This window comes from Centroberyx affinis, unplaced genomic scaffold (assembly GCF_046629955.1).
Source record: "Centroberyx affinis isolate AG114_WGS23_722 - 3 ecotype Tasmania unplaced genomic scaffold, CSIRO-AGI_Caff_v1 ptg002251l_1, whole genome shotgun sequence".
Taxonomy (NCBI): domain Eukaryota; kingdom Metazoa; phylum Chordata; class Actinopteri; order Beryciformes; family Berycidae; genus Centroberyx; species Centroberyx affinis.
The window spans coordinates 1-13,639 of NW_027280542.1; the positions used below are offsets into that span (position 1 = coordinate 1).

At 44.2% G+C, this 13,639-nt stretch overlaps 1 protein-coding gene across 1 annotated transcript; it reads left to right on the forward strand.

The window, feature by feature from the left end:
- The first annotated feature begins 879 nt into the window (after nt 1–879).
- On the forward strand, nt 880–13,550 carry LOC139655410 (bromodomain-containing protein 8-like). The gene is made up of 17 exons (XM_071532804.1): nt 880–970; nt 1,216–1,285; nt 1,437–1,486; nt 1,621–1,743; nt 1,830–1,910; nt 2,247–2,311; nt 2,513–2,679; nt 3,329–3,514; nt 3,808–3,901; nt 4,202–4,344; nt 5,043–5,481; nt 5,570–5,607; nt 5,716–5,915; nt 6,397–6,489; nt 7,347–7,415; nt 7,688–7,973; nt 12,350–13,550. The coding sequence occupies exons 1-17, from the start codon at nt 948–950 to the stop codon at nt 12,407–12,409; spliced, it is 2,187 nt and encodes a 728-aa protein (XP_071388905.1). The 5' UTR covers nt 880–947; the 3' UTR covers nt 12,410–13,550.
- Nucleotides 13,551–13,639: the final 89 nt, after the last annotated feature.

Below are 13,639 nucleotides of genomic sequence, written 5' to 3' on the forward strand. Positions count from 1 at the left end.
GTTACAAATCATATCATGTGGGTTTTATGGGGACAGGGCAGTCTAATCATTTGTGACCAAAATCAGAAACCAGATAACAAGAGCCTGTGATGCCTCAAACCTATTATTTCTCCGTGAATGAAAGATTGATTTTTATTTTTATACCCAGTTAGCTTAATTTTATTGTAGTGTTTTTAGTTCTGACCCAGATATTCTGTCCTTGCTCACAGAAAATCTCCATGTCATTCCCACAGTCATCTTCTTTACTGTCTTCCCAGTTCAGGAGAGAGAGAGAGAGAGAGTTACATACTGTTGATTAGGTTGTTCAAGACAACTGTAACAACATAAAATGTTAAAATTGAGTGGTACTGCCCTAAACTCAGATCAGTTGACTGCAGTGAGCTGTTGATGGGCTGCATTTGAATAATTACAGTTTCCAATCCTTAACTTGACCCCTCTACTCCCCACCACCATCTTCCACCTCTTGAAAAAAAAATTTGAAACCTAATTTGAAGCACTATTGATAACACAGTGATTTCTTAGAATTGTTTTAGCACAGGGTGTAATTGGTTCTGGGACTGAGGTTTACTATCATCACGTGTGAACGGGAATTGCCCTATATCTTTATATTAGTGAGTAAGTGAAGGGGATATTGCTCAATGAATGTGAGGGAAAGACTGAAATGCATTAAGTTACTTTTCAGTGTGTCAGTGTGTGTGCAACGAAATCAAAGTAGTTGTGCAAAGACCTTGCTGTTGTACACACCAGTCGAACATAAGCCTATACTCAAAGTAAAAGATTTCAGTTGGCCAGTAATTTGCCTGGACAGCCAAGACTAACTGGACAAATTGTATTCTGTCTGTATATTCATTCATGTTTTTTTCCTCTTTACAGAACACAAGATACTGAATGTGGGGCCGACGGAGCCATGGTCAGTCAGGGAGAAACTGTGCCTGGCCTCCTCTGTCATGAGGAGCGGCGACCAAAACTGGTAAAGAGGCAACCTGCTCGAAAATACACTCACCTGACATTTATCATTCATCTCATAGGGGCAACTATGCCAGAGTACTGCCCGGCATTTTTTGCTTCCTAAGTATTGTACAACACCCTGGATTTCTCCCTTCTGTCTCCCATTGGTTGGCCCCGTTTGAATGAATTTCTTAATGTGTGAGTCAGACCTTAATATGATGACGTCTTCTGTGTGTATTGATCCTGAAGAATCTCTCTGTCTTCCAGGGTGTCCGTAAGCAGAGCCATCAAGCCTTTCTCCGAGCCCGGCCGTCCACCTGACTGGTTCTCACAGAAGGTGAGAGAGCAAGTGGACTCCATAATATTTTCCCTCTTTCTCTCTCGCTCACCACTTACGTCAGTTGTCCTGTTAAGCCATGCGGATTGGATGCTGTCAGCTGAGTTGATAGCTGTGACTTAATAACAAATTTTCTCTCCGTCTTCCACAGCATTGTGCCTCGCAATACTCTGAGCTGCTGGAAGCCACAGAAGCCCCTAAGTCAGTATTTCAACATACACACTTTCTTGCAACACCATAATAATGCGTTGTGTTTTTTGGTTTTTACTATGAGTGAAAGTTTTGTGAATAGATATACCACTAGACATTAAGTGTGCATGTGTCCTATGCTCCAGGCGTAAGCGTGGCGAGAAGGGCGAGGTGGTAGAGACCATTGAAGATGTGATCGTTCGTAGACTGACTGCCGAGAGGATAGAGGAGCTGAAGAAACTACTGCGAGACACACAAGAGAAGTACAGGTACGCACACACCACACACACAAAGAAAGACCTTTGAGGACTGTGAGATGTGACCTTTAACTTGCTAATGCTTTCTGGCTTCACAGGAAGTTGAAGAAGGAGGTGGATCTGATTCAGACGGGTCACATGGACTCCCAGCTGAAGGAGCTGTGGGCAGATATAACGCTGTAAGACCCTTACCTGTTTGTTTTTATGTTTGCTGTTACCAGTCATTTTATTACTGATGTATTACTGGATAGTTACTGCATGAACCACAAACTTTTTTTTTTGTGAAACAATAATCAAAGCAAAAAGCAGTTTTCAAATCAAAACGGCAACAAAACATCAACATACAGATGAAGCTTTTTTTCCCCACTTACCTGACAAACTTTAAGTCTGCCTCCTGGAATACATTTTATTTTCAGCAATGCCTGCCTTTCAGTTAATCTATTTCCACACATTCACACCTGGAAGTCACAATTCTACCTGTCTAACATTTAAAAAATGTGCCCCCCCCCCTCCAGAAAGAAGAAGCAGGATGAGGAGGAAGCGGAGCAGAAGAGGAAAGCCACAGAGACGGCCTACCAGGGTAAGTTCTGTCCGCTCACTGCTCAGACCTACTGGTGAATTATTCAATATTTTCCAAGTATATCTGATGGCTTGGCGTTTGGGGATTTACTTTTATCTACATACCTTTTAACTTCTGTTTTCTTTGCCAAAATGTTGGTATGTTCCTTTTAATAATCTTTCTTTCCGTCTTTCTTTCCATCCCTCCCTCTGTGCCTTCTAGCTCGTCAGGCAGTGAAAAACACTCCTAAGCGCCTGCCCAGTGTAACGGTGCGTTCTCCTCTGGGTGCCAGCCCACCCAGCCTGGACTCCCAGGCCGACTCCTCCGTCCCCACGCCGCCCATGGACACAGGGAGCACCGCTTCTGACGACACCAGCACCCACAATGTTGTAAGAACACACTCATGCACACATCAGTGTTTCTGTTGTGTTCATTCATCACCAGTGGGCTACCACAACAAGAATAATGCCACCACTGATAGACAAATGTGGTATTACAAATATAGATGGTATTCTGCTTTCCCAAGCACAGATGTGCATAGGTCCACTATTTAGAATTAATTTAATTGTTATGAAGTATTTAAATAAGGACAGATTTAGCAGCAAACATCAGAACCAAAACTGGGACGAAATTGGGGGCATAAATTACTTGAAAATTACCCAAATTACCAAAAAATACCAAAATTACCCCAAACCAACACTGCTACAAAGTGTCAAATGTTAACAGACACACACTCACTTACTCTACAGTGGGCGTGGGGGCAATTACGTATAATTTAATCTCAAGGTAGTCAGTCAACTTAAACTCCTTTAGTGTAATCATTTAAATACTAGTCTGAGATCAAAATCAACTGTGACTCGACTGTGACCTCCATAAATGTGTCTTATTGTCAACTTCATCTTTGTCTCATTGTGAGTGAATGTAAAAATGTGATCGTACACTAAGGTGTTTTTGGGAGCTCCTGTTGGAAGGAATTGTGTGAGGAATTGCATCTCTCTCTGCCAACCAGTGTCTTTCTGTCTTTGCCTCCTCTGCCAGGCCCAGGGGGTCGGAGTGTTCCTTCCTGCGGCGGACCCTCCGGGTGCAGGGCCCAAAGACGGTGTCCTGGCCGCTCTGGTAGATGACTCCCCGCAGAAGAGGCTCATCAGCCAGAAGGCCACGCCGCCGCCCTCCCCTCTCCTGTCAGAACTGCTGAAAAAAGTCATCTCTGCCAGTCCCCGACTGGTGAGGAGGCAACTTAGTCTGGATTTAAACATTCAACACTAGAATACCAGGAATACAAGATGATATAAAATATTATTTGAGAAGTCTGTATTTACTCTGTCTGTGAAGTTTTAGTCACTTTTGTTTTAAAAGCAGATGATGATTCAGAAGAATAATTCAGAGGCAGCAGATCATTGTGCAATATTGTAACTGAATATTGCTGACCTTTCACCGCCCATAGCATTATTGCACAACAACCCATTACCCACAAAATCTACTATTGCTTGCTCATTTCCTGTATTTATTTTTGTCAGGTAGCGGAGGGAGACTCTACTGCAAGCCTCACCAACGGAGTTCAGACTGCTACCACAGCTGCTGCCTTACCAACAGGCCATGAGGTCACCACAGGTAAATATACTTACCATACTTGGACACACGCACACACCCTCACTGCTTGCTAGTACTGGCTGTCGCTAACCTGACTCAAAGGATGTTTGTCTCTAAATCCAAATGTGTAACCAACAGTTAGCTGGTGCACTTCCCTTCCCAGCTTGGATCTTGTCCTGTACTGTTCAACTATGTTTCTTTGTGTAGAGAAGAAGATTCTGTTTTACAACTGAGTGTGTGTGTGTGTGTGTGTGTGTGTGTGTGTGTGCGTCGTTTTGCTTGTGTGCTCGTATTCTTATTTATCCTTGTGTATGTTTTCAGAGGGCGAAGCGGAGGCTGCGGTGAAAGCAGAGCTCGCTGAGGAGACGGGATTAGTTGAAGAGGACCTGGTGGCCGTGTCTTACATGGGAGACGAGTTGGACCTGGAGACTGTTGGAGACATCATTGCCATCATAGAGGAAAAGGTACGCACTGTGTGTGTGTGTATGAAAGGATCCATATTGGTTAGTCGATAAATCGCTCCATCAAAAAGAGTCGAGCAGGAAACCCAAATGCGTTGAGGATGAGCAGTGGGGACTTCCATGCCATTTATGTTAATTGGTTGGTACTTTGCTGTGTGTACATCTAGATGAGTGTATGGCTGTGATGCAACTATGGTGAGGTCCTACGTTATCAACCTGCAGTAATACATGGAAAAATACATTTTTAATTCTCCAAATACCTTCATGCAGGTTTAAATGGGAATTTGAAACATTAAATACGGCTCTGTAGACTATTTAGTGAACCTTGGAGTGCTTGTTGTCTCTGCTTAAATAGGTGAGCATGAGCTTTGTTTAATCAATCTTTCAAGCCCATTGCCTTATCATGTGATATGGTGTATGTGCTCTGAATGCACCGTGTGACGAAATGGCTGACCTGTTGGGACCTTGACCACTTAGGGCAGCAGGTCAAGCTGTAGTCGATGAGTTTGCACATTGATGAAATGGCAACATTTGCTGAATCATCCTCAAGATCAAACAGGGGACAGACTGGTGTGTGTGTGTGTGCGCGCATGTGTGGGAGTGTGGCCACTTTTCTGCACATCATAATCAATCTGTCACGCTCCGTATCTTTCTCCTTTTTGCTTGTCCATATCTTTTTCTCTCTCTCCCCTCCCCTCCAGGTGGATGACTCAGTGGAGGCTTTGGATGCGGCAGCGGTGGAAGCGGCCCTCTCTCTGTGCGAGGAGGCCGTCTCAGGGGGCCACCCTCTCCCGGGCCCCTGGGAGACCCAGGAGCTGAAGGCCTCGGAGCCCGGGCTCGCGGTCCAAGACCCCGACCCCGCACAAGAGTCTCAGGACACGGCTGAGACGCCGGCCCCTGCCCCTGCTGGCCTGGAGACCCAGAATCAACCGGAGACGAAGCGAGAAGAACAGCTCAAGGGGAACTGCGAGGGACCCGAGGTGACGAGCAGCGACGTCACTTCCTCTGTCGCCTCTGATGACGGCGCGACAGGAAGTGAAGTCGCAGAAGAGGGGGTGGCGGGGAAGGAAGGCACTGAAGCAACGGTGAAGAGTGAAGGGGAGGAATGGAGCCAGCCTGAACCCAACCCGCCTTGCCTAGGTGGGTGGCGCGCATACACACACACACACACAGAGAAATCATGCTTTGTGATTTGCCTTCTGATCGCCTTCTCATTTTTGTCCCACAGACTCCGAGGACAGCTCTGTGTCAGGGAAAGAATCCAAGGTAACTCAGATATTCCTTCACACACACACACACACACACACACACACACACACACACACACAGTATTTTAGTTGACTTTGCTTAATTTGTGTGTGTTCTTGCTTCCAGGAGGTGAAGGAGGAGGAGGCAGGGAGCGAGGGTGACCCAGAAGAAGGGATGGAGATTAAGGAGGAGTGCGGCGAGGGGGAGGGTCCCTACCTGTCAGAGGTGGAGCGGGTAGCCAGCGAGAGCGAAGACGGCTACGGCCCCGCCTCCCAGCGCTACACAGCCGATTCGCTGGCCAGCAGCCCTGCCTCTTCCTCGCAGTTGTGAGTGTCCAGTTGTGTTCAGGGTCGATGCTTTGATAACGATTATGTTAAAAAGTACCCAAATAAGAGATGTTTAAATACTGCAGCATTTACTGGATACTAGATAGTGGGAACAGGACAGGGCCAAGTACTGAAATGACCTCAGTCCTCACTGCAGCAAAACATTCTGGGAGAAAGGCTGCTTTAAATCTAGATAAAGCTTAGTTGGCCTTAATCAGGGATATTTGGGTCGTGACCTCTGAATCAGATTTGGACTCCATTTCTCTGAGTTAAGCAGTCTTTGGCTGCTGACTGACTACTATGTATTTCTGTCTCTGCCTGTCTCTCTCTCCCGTGGTTTCTCTCTCTCCTGCTTCCCCTTTTCATATAATCTACACCTCGAACTCTCCTCTTCATTGTTCTGTCCCACTTTTTCCTCTCCACCTCCCCCCTCCTTCCTCGCCTGCTCTCTCCACCCTCCCTCCCCCTCTGTCTGGGTTAGTTCTACATGTGGTGAGGACCAGGAGGCCGTGCAGGCCCAGAAGATCTGGAAGAAAGCCATCATGCTGGTGTGGAGAGCCGCAGCCAACCACAGGTGAGCTCTTTGGCGTGCCTCAACCCCATTAGCCAACCAGACTTCTCACTGGAAAACACTTGAATACACCACCTCACATCAGTCTCAATTTTAATGCTTTTTAATGCCTCCATTTTAATGTCATAAAACAACCAGCTTGATAGACAACTGGTGTTTGTCATAAAATTGCAGGTGATTTTTCATCATCATCAGTGTCACTGGCAATTTGCCATATTAGTTAGATTTTAGTTGATGCTCTTGCCCAGAACTACTTCCATGAGATGCCAACAGTATAAGAGGCACGCATTATATCACTATCATGGCAAGTAGTCAAGCAATGAAGAACTGATGGACAAGAGTGTAGAAATTGATGAAGTCTAATTAGGGCTAAATCTGGCCAAAACCCTGCAGTTCTTCTTCTTCTTAACAACATTCTTTCAACAATTTTTGCAGAGCTTTTCTGTGATAACTCTGACCAAAAATCCTTGGAGTTTGAGCAACATTTGTAGTGCCGTTTGAGACATTTTCTGCAGTATGTGGCAAAAGTGTGAGGTCTGGCAAAAAGTTGTCAAAGAACACGGTTTCCACTGGTCATGGAATTGGTCTGGAATATCATGGGATCTTAAGAGGTGAATCCCAGACAGGGAAACTCAGGGAATTTTATATATTGTTTGGGGAAGTCAGGGAATATCAGGGAATTTTACAAACCAGACTGTTCACCCCTTTAGAGAAATAACATGAATACACCAGGAAGGAATAAAACCTTTAGCTCATGGAAGGAGCTCACAGTTATGGAAAGTCATGGAAAAGTTGTGAAATGGAGGTGCTGTTAATTTGGAATGAGTGTTTTACTGTTGCTGCTGTCCTGTGTGTCTCAGGTATGCCAGTGTCTTCCTGCAGCCTGTGTCAGACGATATCGCCCCCGGTTACCACAGCATCGTACACAGGTCTGACCTCACACACACACACACACACACACACACACACTCTCTTTATTTGAAACGCATACATACTTGAATGTTTTTAGTCAAATCATACTCGCATGCAAACTCTCACACACACATTCTCTCAGCACACCATTCCTACACATACTGTAGGGTAGTTTCACACTGCCGAGGCAAACAAATCAGATTTAAAAGAAGCGTAAATTATTCATTGTAGGAGAAAGCTTGCTGTACACACACTCTAATACCCCTGCCCCTCCTCCACCCGACCCCAGGCCCATGGACCTGTCGGCCATCAAGAAGAACATCGAGTCGGGCGTGATCCGCACGACGGCCGAGTTCCAGCGCGACATCATGCTGATGTTTCAGAACGCCGTCATGTACAACTCGTCGGACCACGACGTCTACCACATGGCGCTGGAGATGCAGCGCGACGTCCTGGAGCACGTGCAGCAGTTCCTGGCCACCCAGCTCATCATGCAGACCTCGGAGAGCGCCATCTCCACCAAGAGCCTCCGCGGCAGGGAGGGCAGCCGCAAGCCAGGAGAGCCGGCCGAGAAGGTGGGTGGGTGGGCTGGCTGGGTGGGTGGGGGTGATGTCAGGGTTCCCTATGTAGGTCTGGAAAGTCCACGAAATTATGGAAAATGAATTTGATTATTTACAGGTGGGGAAAGCTTTCGGAAATGGACAAATATGTGGAAAAGCACGCGGATAAAACCTGTTGTTCGACATGTCCCTACACGTTCTATGTAGTTGTCTGTCGTTTACTGTCATTTCGCGCACTGGAGCATTTATTTTGGTGAAGAATAATGTTCCGCTGTAGAGCTTGATGGCAGTCGTGTTGTCCAACTACCGTCAGCATACATCATATTAAACACCTTCCAAAATCTTCATATCCAGTCAAGAAAGGAAGGTCTGGGAAAACTTCAGAACACGGGCCAGACATCTGTGCGAAAATGCATATGTATGTGTAAAGGGGAAACCCTGAAACAGACTTCTTATAACCAGAATGTTACTTCAATAATCTTGGGCGGTTCAGCCATGATTGATGAACAGGAACAAATTTCTGTGAAAGCTAAACAACAAAGTCAAGATTATATCAACAAAGTCAAGATTATGTCTACAAAGTCAGGCTCCCATTCATTGTCAATAGAGGGAATCCTGGCTATATCGCTTGTTGACATCACAGATTATATGCTTCATACTAAGACAGTATTGGCTGCCACTGTTCATTACTGAGTGAAGTAAATGATATTGACAAAACACAGTAGTTGTGGTGTTGGTGTTTTTCATTCTGTATGGGACAGACTTGATCATGTGTTTAAATCTAGACCGAACTGCATCAGGTCAAAGGAGTAACAGTTTTCCAGTCTGTTTTCCCGTGGATTTTCCCTTAAAAGGAATCCACCAAGTTTTTGGGAGATCGGCCTCTTGGTCAGCTTAGCCATTAAGTACGTAAGTCATTAAGTAAGAAAATCATCCATGTGTGCCCGGTAGATCATTGTCTCTGGTGCTCCATGCTAACTCAAAAGAAAGAAAATGAGAAGTTGTAACAGCTCTAAAGCTAAAGGGTAAATAATCTTAAATATGTGTCCAACTCCGGCATTTTTGTGTGGGAGATTGATAGAATATACACAAAATATGATACAACAGTAACATACTTTTTGAACTACCTGGGACTACTTTACCTGATGCCATAGGAACTGAAGGTGGTGGGTGATGGGAGACTGTATAACTAAAAATCATTGCGCAGCAGATTAATACATGGTTGGTCACCTAAAATAGTAGCCTATACCTCAGCTAAATATTACATCAGCTAAATTTGAGTGAGTGGTATTTAATTTTTAAATTATTAATTATTAAATGGTAATATTTATGCATCTACTATATAATAAAACCACATTCTTCTGTATAATGCTAGTGTCCTGCTATCACTCATCATAGTGTATGGAAAGTGTTAGCATGTAGCACTGGATCTAATGATCTACCAGGGACACATGGATGATTTTGGTGTTTATGTTCTCATCACTTAACAGGTAAATTGATCAATGGGACAATCTCCCAAAAACTTTCTTAATTCCTGTAAAAGTATGTAGATAAAACCTAATGATTTATTTACACACACGCTCTCACACACACACACACACATACACGTGATTTCACAAACGCATAGATGCTGTTTAACATATGAACACACTCCAAACACACCCACATTTGTGCAGCTGTCCCCAGATCTGCTCTTCTCTCGGCCCGCTATAATGTGCTACTAATCAGTGGAATAACTCCTGATCTTGACTCCCCAGCCGAGTCATCTCCTGCATGCCGGCTACGTCTCTCCTCTCACTAACTACTGCCTGTCTGTCCGACTTTCTGTCTTTCTGTCTGTCTGCATCTATCTGTAACTGACCTTACTGTCTGTCTGCCTGTCTTTCTGTCTCTCTCTGTCTGCATATATCTACAGCTGATCTTCTGTCTGACTTCTGCCTAGTTTCCTCTGAATGGATTGTTATCTGTCTTGACTTCCTGTTTGTCTCTGTGTGCATTTATCTGGCTTAGTGTGTATTACTCTCCCATAACTGTCTGGATGTACCAGTCTGAATGTGTGTATAACAGGGCCCCCACTGGTCATGCAGTTCCTGGAATATCATGGCATTTTGAGAGGTGTATTCCAGAGTTTTACAAATGGGTCACTTTACAGGAATATACCAGAATGTATCTGACAACTTGTTTCACACATTTACAGTTTTTTATCGATTTTCAGCTGTTTACTCCACAGCAAGCCCAACTGTAGTGGAAACCAGACAGTTCACTCCTTTAGAACTTCACTGAGCTGAAAAACAACATTCACAAACCAGGAAGAAATAATATTTCTAGGTCATGGAAGCGCTCCGGCTTCTGCAAAGTCATGGAAAAGTTGTGGAATTTTACAACAGGGCCGTGGTGGGAACCCTGGTATAGTTGTCTTTCTGTCTTTGTGTGTGTCTGTGAGCTTGCCTACCTGCTTGTGTATGTGCCTGTTTGTGTGTGTTGCCTCGTTTGTCTTTGTGTGCATTTATCTGCCTCTGTGTGTCTGTCTGTGTATATTAATCTCTCTTGACTGTCCGCCTATGGGAGTCTGAGTGTCTGTATAATGTTTTGTAATCCGTCTTTCTGACTTTGTGTGTGTGTACGCGCGCATGTGTGTGTATGTGACGTGCAGAGGTCAAGTGGGTGCTCGTTCCTCTGCGTGCTCTCGTGTGTGACGCAGACATGTATGAAACTTGCTTGCTCACGCACATGTGTGTGTGTGTTTTCTCTCTATTTTCTCACTCTAATGTTTGTCCTCCTACAGGACAGTGTCCCAATGGCCTCTCCTGCTTTCCTTCTCTCTCTCTTTGTAAGTATTCAGGTTCTCCCTCAGATTTCACCAGAACCCAGGCCACGCTCCGCACACTCTTGTCTCAGCACACACACACACACACACACACACACACACACGATGTAAACACACTGACAGTACATCCATCTCTGTCTCATCTTTTTCTCTCTCTCTCTCAATTCAAATATGCTTTATTGGCATGATGGCAAAGAAACCTGTGTTGCCAAAGCAAAATTAGTATAGATTGAGGTAATATTAAAAACATTAACAAGTGACTAGTATTATCAGTGCTATCAGTAGCAGTATAACAAAAACATTCAATAACAATTCCAGTTCCATTCAAGCAATTATAATCTCCTCTGTTAGGGCTGGGTATTGTTTGAAAATTTTCAGTACGGGTACCGATAACAGTACTGTGAATTTAATATCGGTACCAAAAGGGTGTTTTTTCTAAACCTATGTTGAATAAAATCTTATGTAATAAAAAATAAATAATAGGAAAAGCCAATTTCTGTCTTATAATTGCTGTTTATTAGTCTTCTTCACTTTAAACAGTATAAAAGAATTGCAATTTTTCAAATAGAAAATCACACTTTGGTTTAATCAAAACTATCAGATTCATACCTTATTACAACTGCTAACACAACAATACTTCACATTTAGAACTATTTCAAGAACATCAAGTGCAAGTTAGTTTTCTATGCATTTATGTAAAATTCTGTTTAATATGGTTTTAAAAAAAATGTCACCATTTTTTTCTTGCAGTTTAACAAGGTACAGCTCTCTTGCCTCAAGTTTACATTGTACACTATTAAGTGTTTCATTAGGTTTGGTGTTGCTAGACATATTGTTGCAACAGTGTACTTATTCTGAGAAAACCGAGAGACGAAGGTGTAGTGATGCCTGGACAAGTTTGTTTTTCCTGCCTGTGACAAGTAGCTAGCGAACCAATCAGCAGTCACTTGAAGCTGTGGAACAGGTGTGGTGATTGGATAAAAGACGAAGTAAGATTAACCATTAAAGAACCAAACTTTGGCACTGAATATTTTAACATATTTTTCTCTCTCGCTCTCTCTATTGTCCTCTCACACACACACACACACACTTGTGAACACACTGCCCGTATCACCCTCATAAACCTTCTTCAGTTCTGTATACTCACTCGGACACCACATTCTCACCATACACACGCAAAGACAGACTCCAGTAACCTTCCATCACCCAAGCTTCAGTCGACCTTCGGTTAATGACCCCATGCTGGTTTCCCGTGTTTTTCTGTTTTCGTGCGATTGTTCGTGCAAGGTCGTTCTTTCTCTGCATGTTTTTGGCAGTCTAATTTCTTTTCTCTCTTTTTATTTATCCTTCCTTTTCGATCATCATCGTTTTTATTTCCGTTCTTCATTTGGGGAGGAAGCCTTCCGAGGTGGACTGTGCTGTGTTTTTGTGCGGGGCTCGATCGCATGGGGAGGCCCGCCACTGGGCCTTCCTTCACGCTGTCCAACTGACCTTTGACCTTTCCCCCCTGATGTCAACCCGCTCTCTCTCTTTCTCCCTCCTTCTCTCTGTCTCTCTGCTACAGGACGGAGGCACCAGGGGTCGCCGCAGCGCCATGGAAGCCGACCTCAAGATGAAGAAATAGAGATTTCAAAGAGCAAGACGCTTAGAGAGAGAAAATGACTCTCTGGGATCAGAGAATGTGGAGCCGATTATTTACTGGTCACTTTGGTTGTTTTCTGAAGGGAACTGTGCACTCTCTGTCTGCCCGGTGTGTGTGTGTGTACACGCATATTCATTCGTGTGTTGGGGTAAACGAGGGTGCGTGTGTGTGTGTGTGTGTGTGTGTGTGTGTGTGTGTGTGTGTGTGTGTGTGCGTGTGCGTGTCCGTGTCCGTGTCCGAGAGAGCTGCATCGAGCTTCCTCTTCTCCCGTTCATCTGATTGGTTAATGTGCACCGCCATTGGATTCCACTCCAGGCAAAACAAGCCAGCACAACACTTTTCCCAAGCGTCATTTCACCAGCGAAAAGTAGTTTGTTGTTTGTCATTTCCCTCTGATGAGAAGGTACAACGAAGAATTGAGCGGAAAGAGAGAGAGGGAGAGAACATTTTCACCAGCTGAACTTTGTTTGGGACGAGGTGCAGAGAAAGAGGGCAGGGGGAGTAGTGTTTGTCAGATTTGATCCTGTTCTGGTGTGTTTTGGAAAGAGGCCGAGTTCCTGGGACCCACATTATGTTGAATTAGGGATGCATTGGTACTGATATTGCAGATTGGGCCAACACGAGGCTGAAATAGGGTATGAGAATTTCACCTATACTAAAATCTGATCAAGAGCCATGTGTAACGTGTCAGAAATCAAAGCGAAGCGGCTTGATTTTTCTGCTTTTTTTCAAATGGAAGGATGTCCCTTAATAGAGAATAATTGATTATATCTTAATCATTTTGTCCATTTATTCCAAACCAGTGGTCTAAGTCTGTACTGTTCAGTAATGGATCAGAATGGTACTTGGTATTGGCCAATACTTAGTATGTGGAGTTGGTATTGACATTGAAATAGAATCACCGCGTCCCTCATTATCATGTAGGATGTAGCCAGGCTCTGCTATGGAAATAGGCAGCGTAAGAATCATGTTTGTGTAGTGTGCGTTAGATGGGAGTACAAAAAGAAGTTTGGTACCTGCGTGATGGACCATGTGTAAAGTTTTGTGTTTGGGTAGCCGATACATACATGTATCATGTGTTCTGTTGTACATTTGTTTAATAAAAGATTATTATTTGATCTTATCTGTCTGATCTTAATTGCTGTGGAGTTTTTCAGTTAGATGTCTGGGATCACAGCATGGCCATTCACCTTAGCATTTACTGTGGTTTCA

Bases quoted from the DNA above. Each gene is read 5' to 3' on its own strand.
- LOC139655410 (XM_071532804.1), top strand. From the start codon at position 948: ATGAGGAGCGGCGACCAAAACTG. The intron at 1,744-1,829 runs GTACGCACACAC...CTGGCTTCACAG, and splicing joins GACACACAAGAGAAGTACAG to GAAGTTGAAGAAGGAGGTGG. The intron at 2,680-3,328 runs GTAAGAACACAC...CTCCTCTGCCAG, and splicing joins ACACCAGCACCCACAATGTT to GCCCAGGGGGTCGGAGTGTT.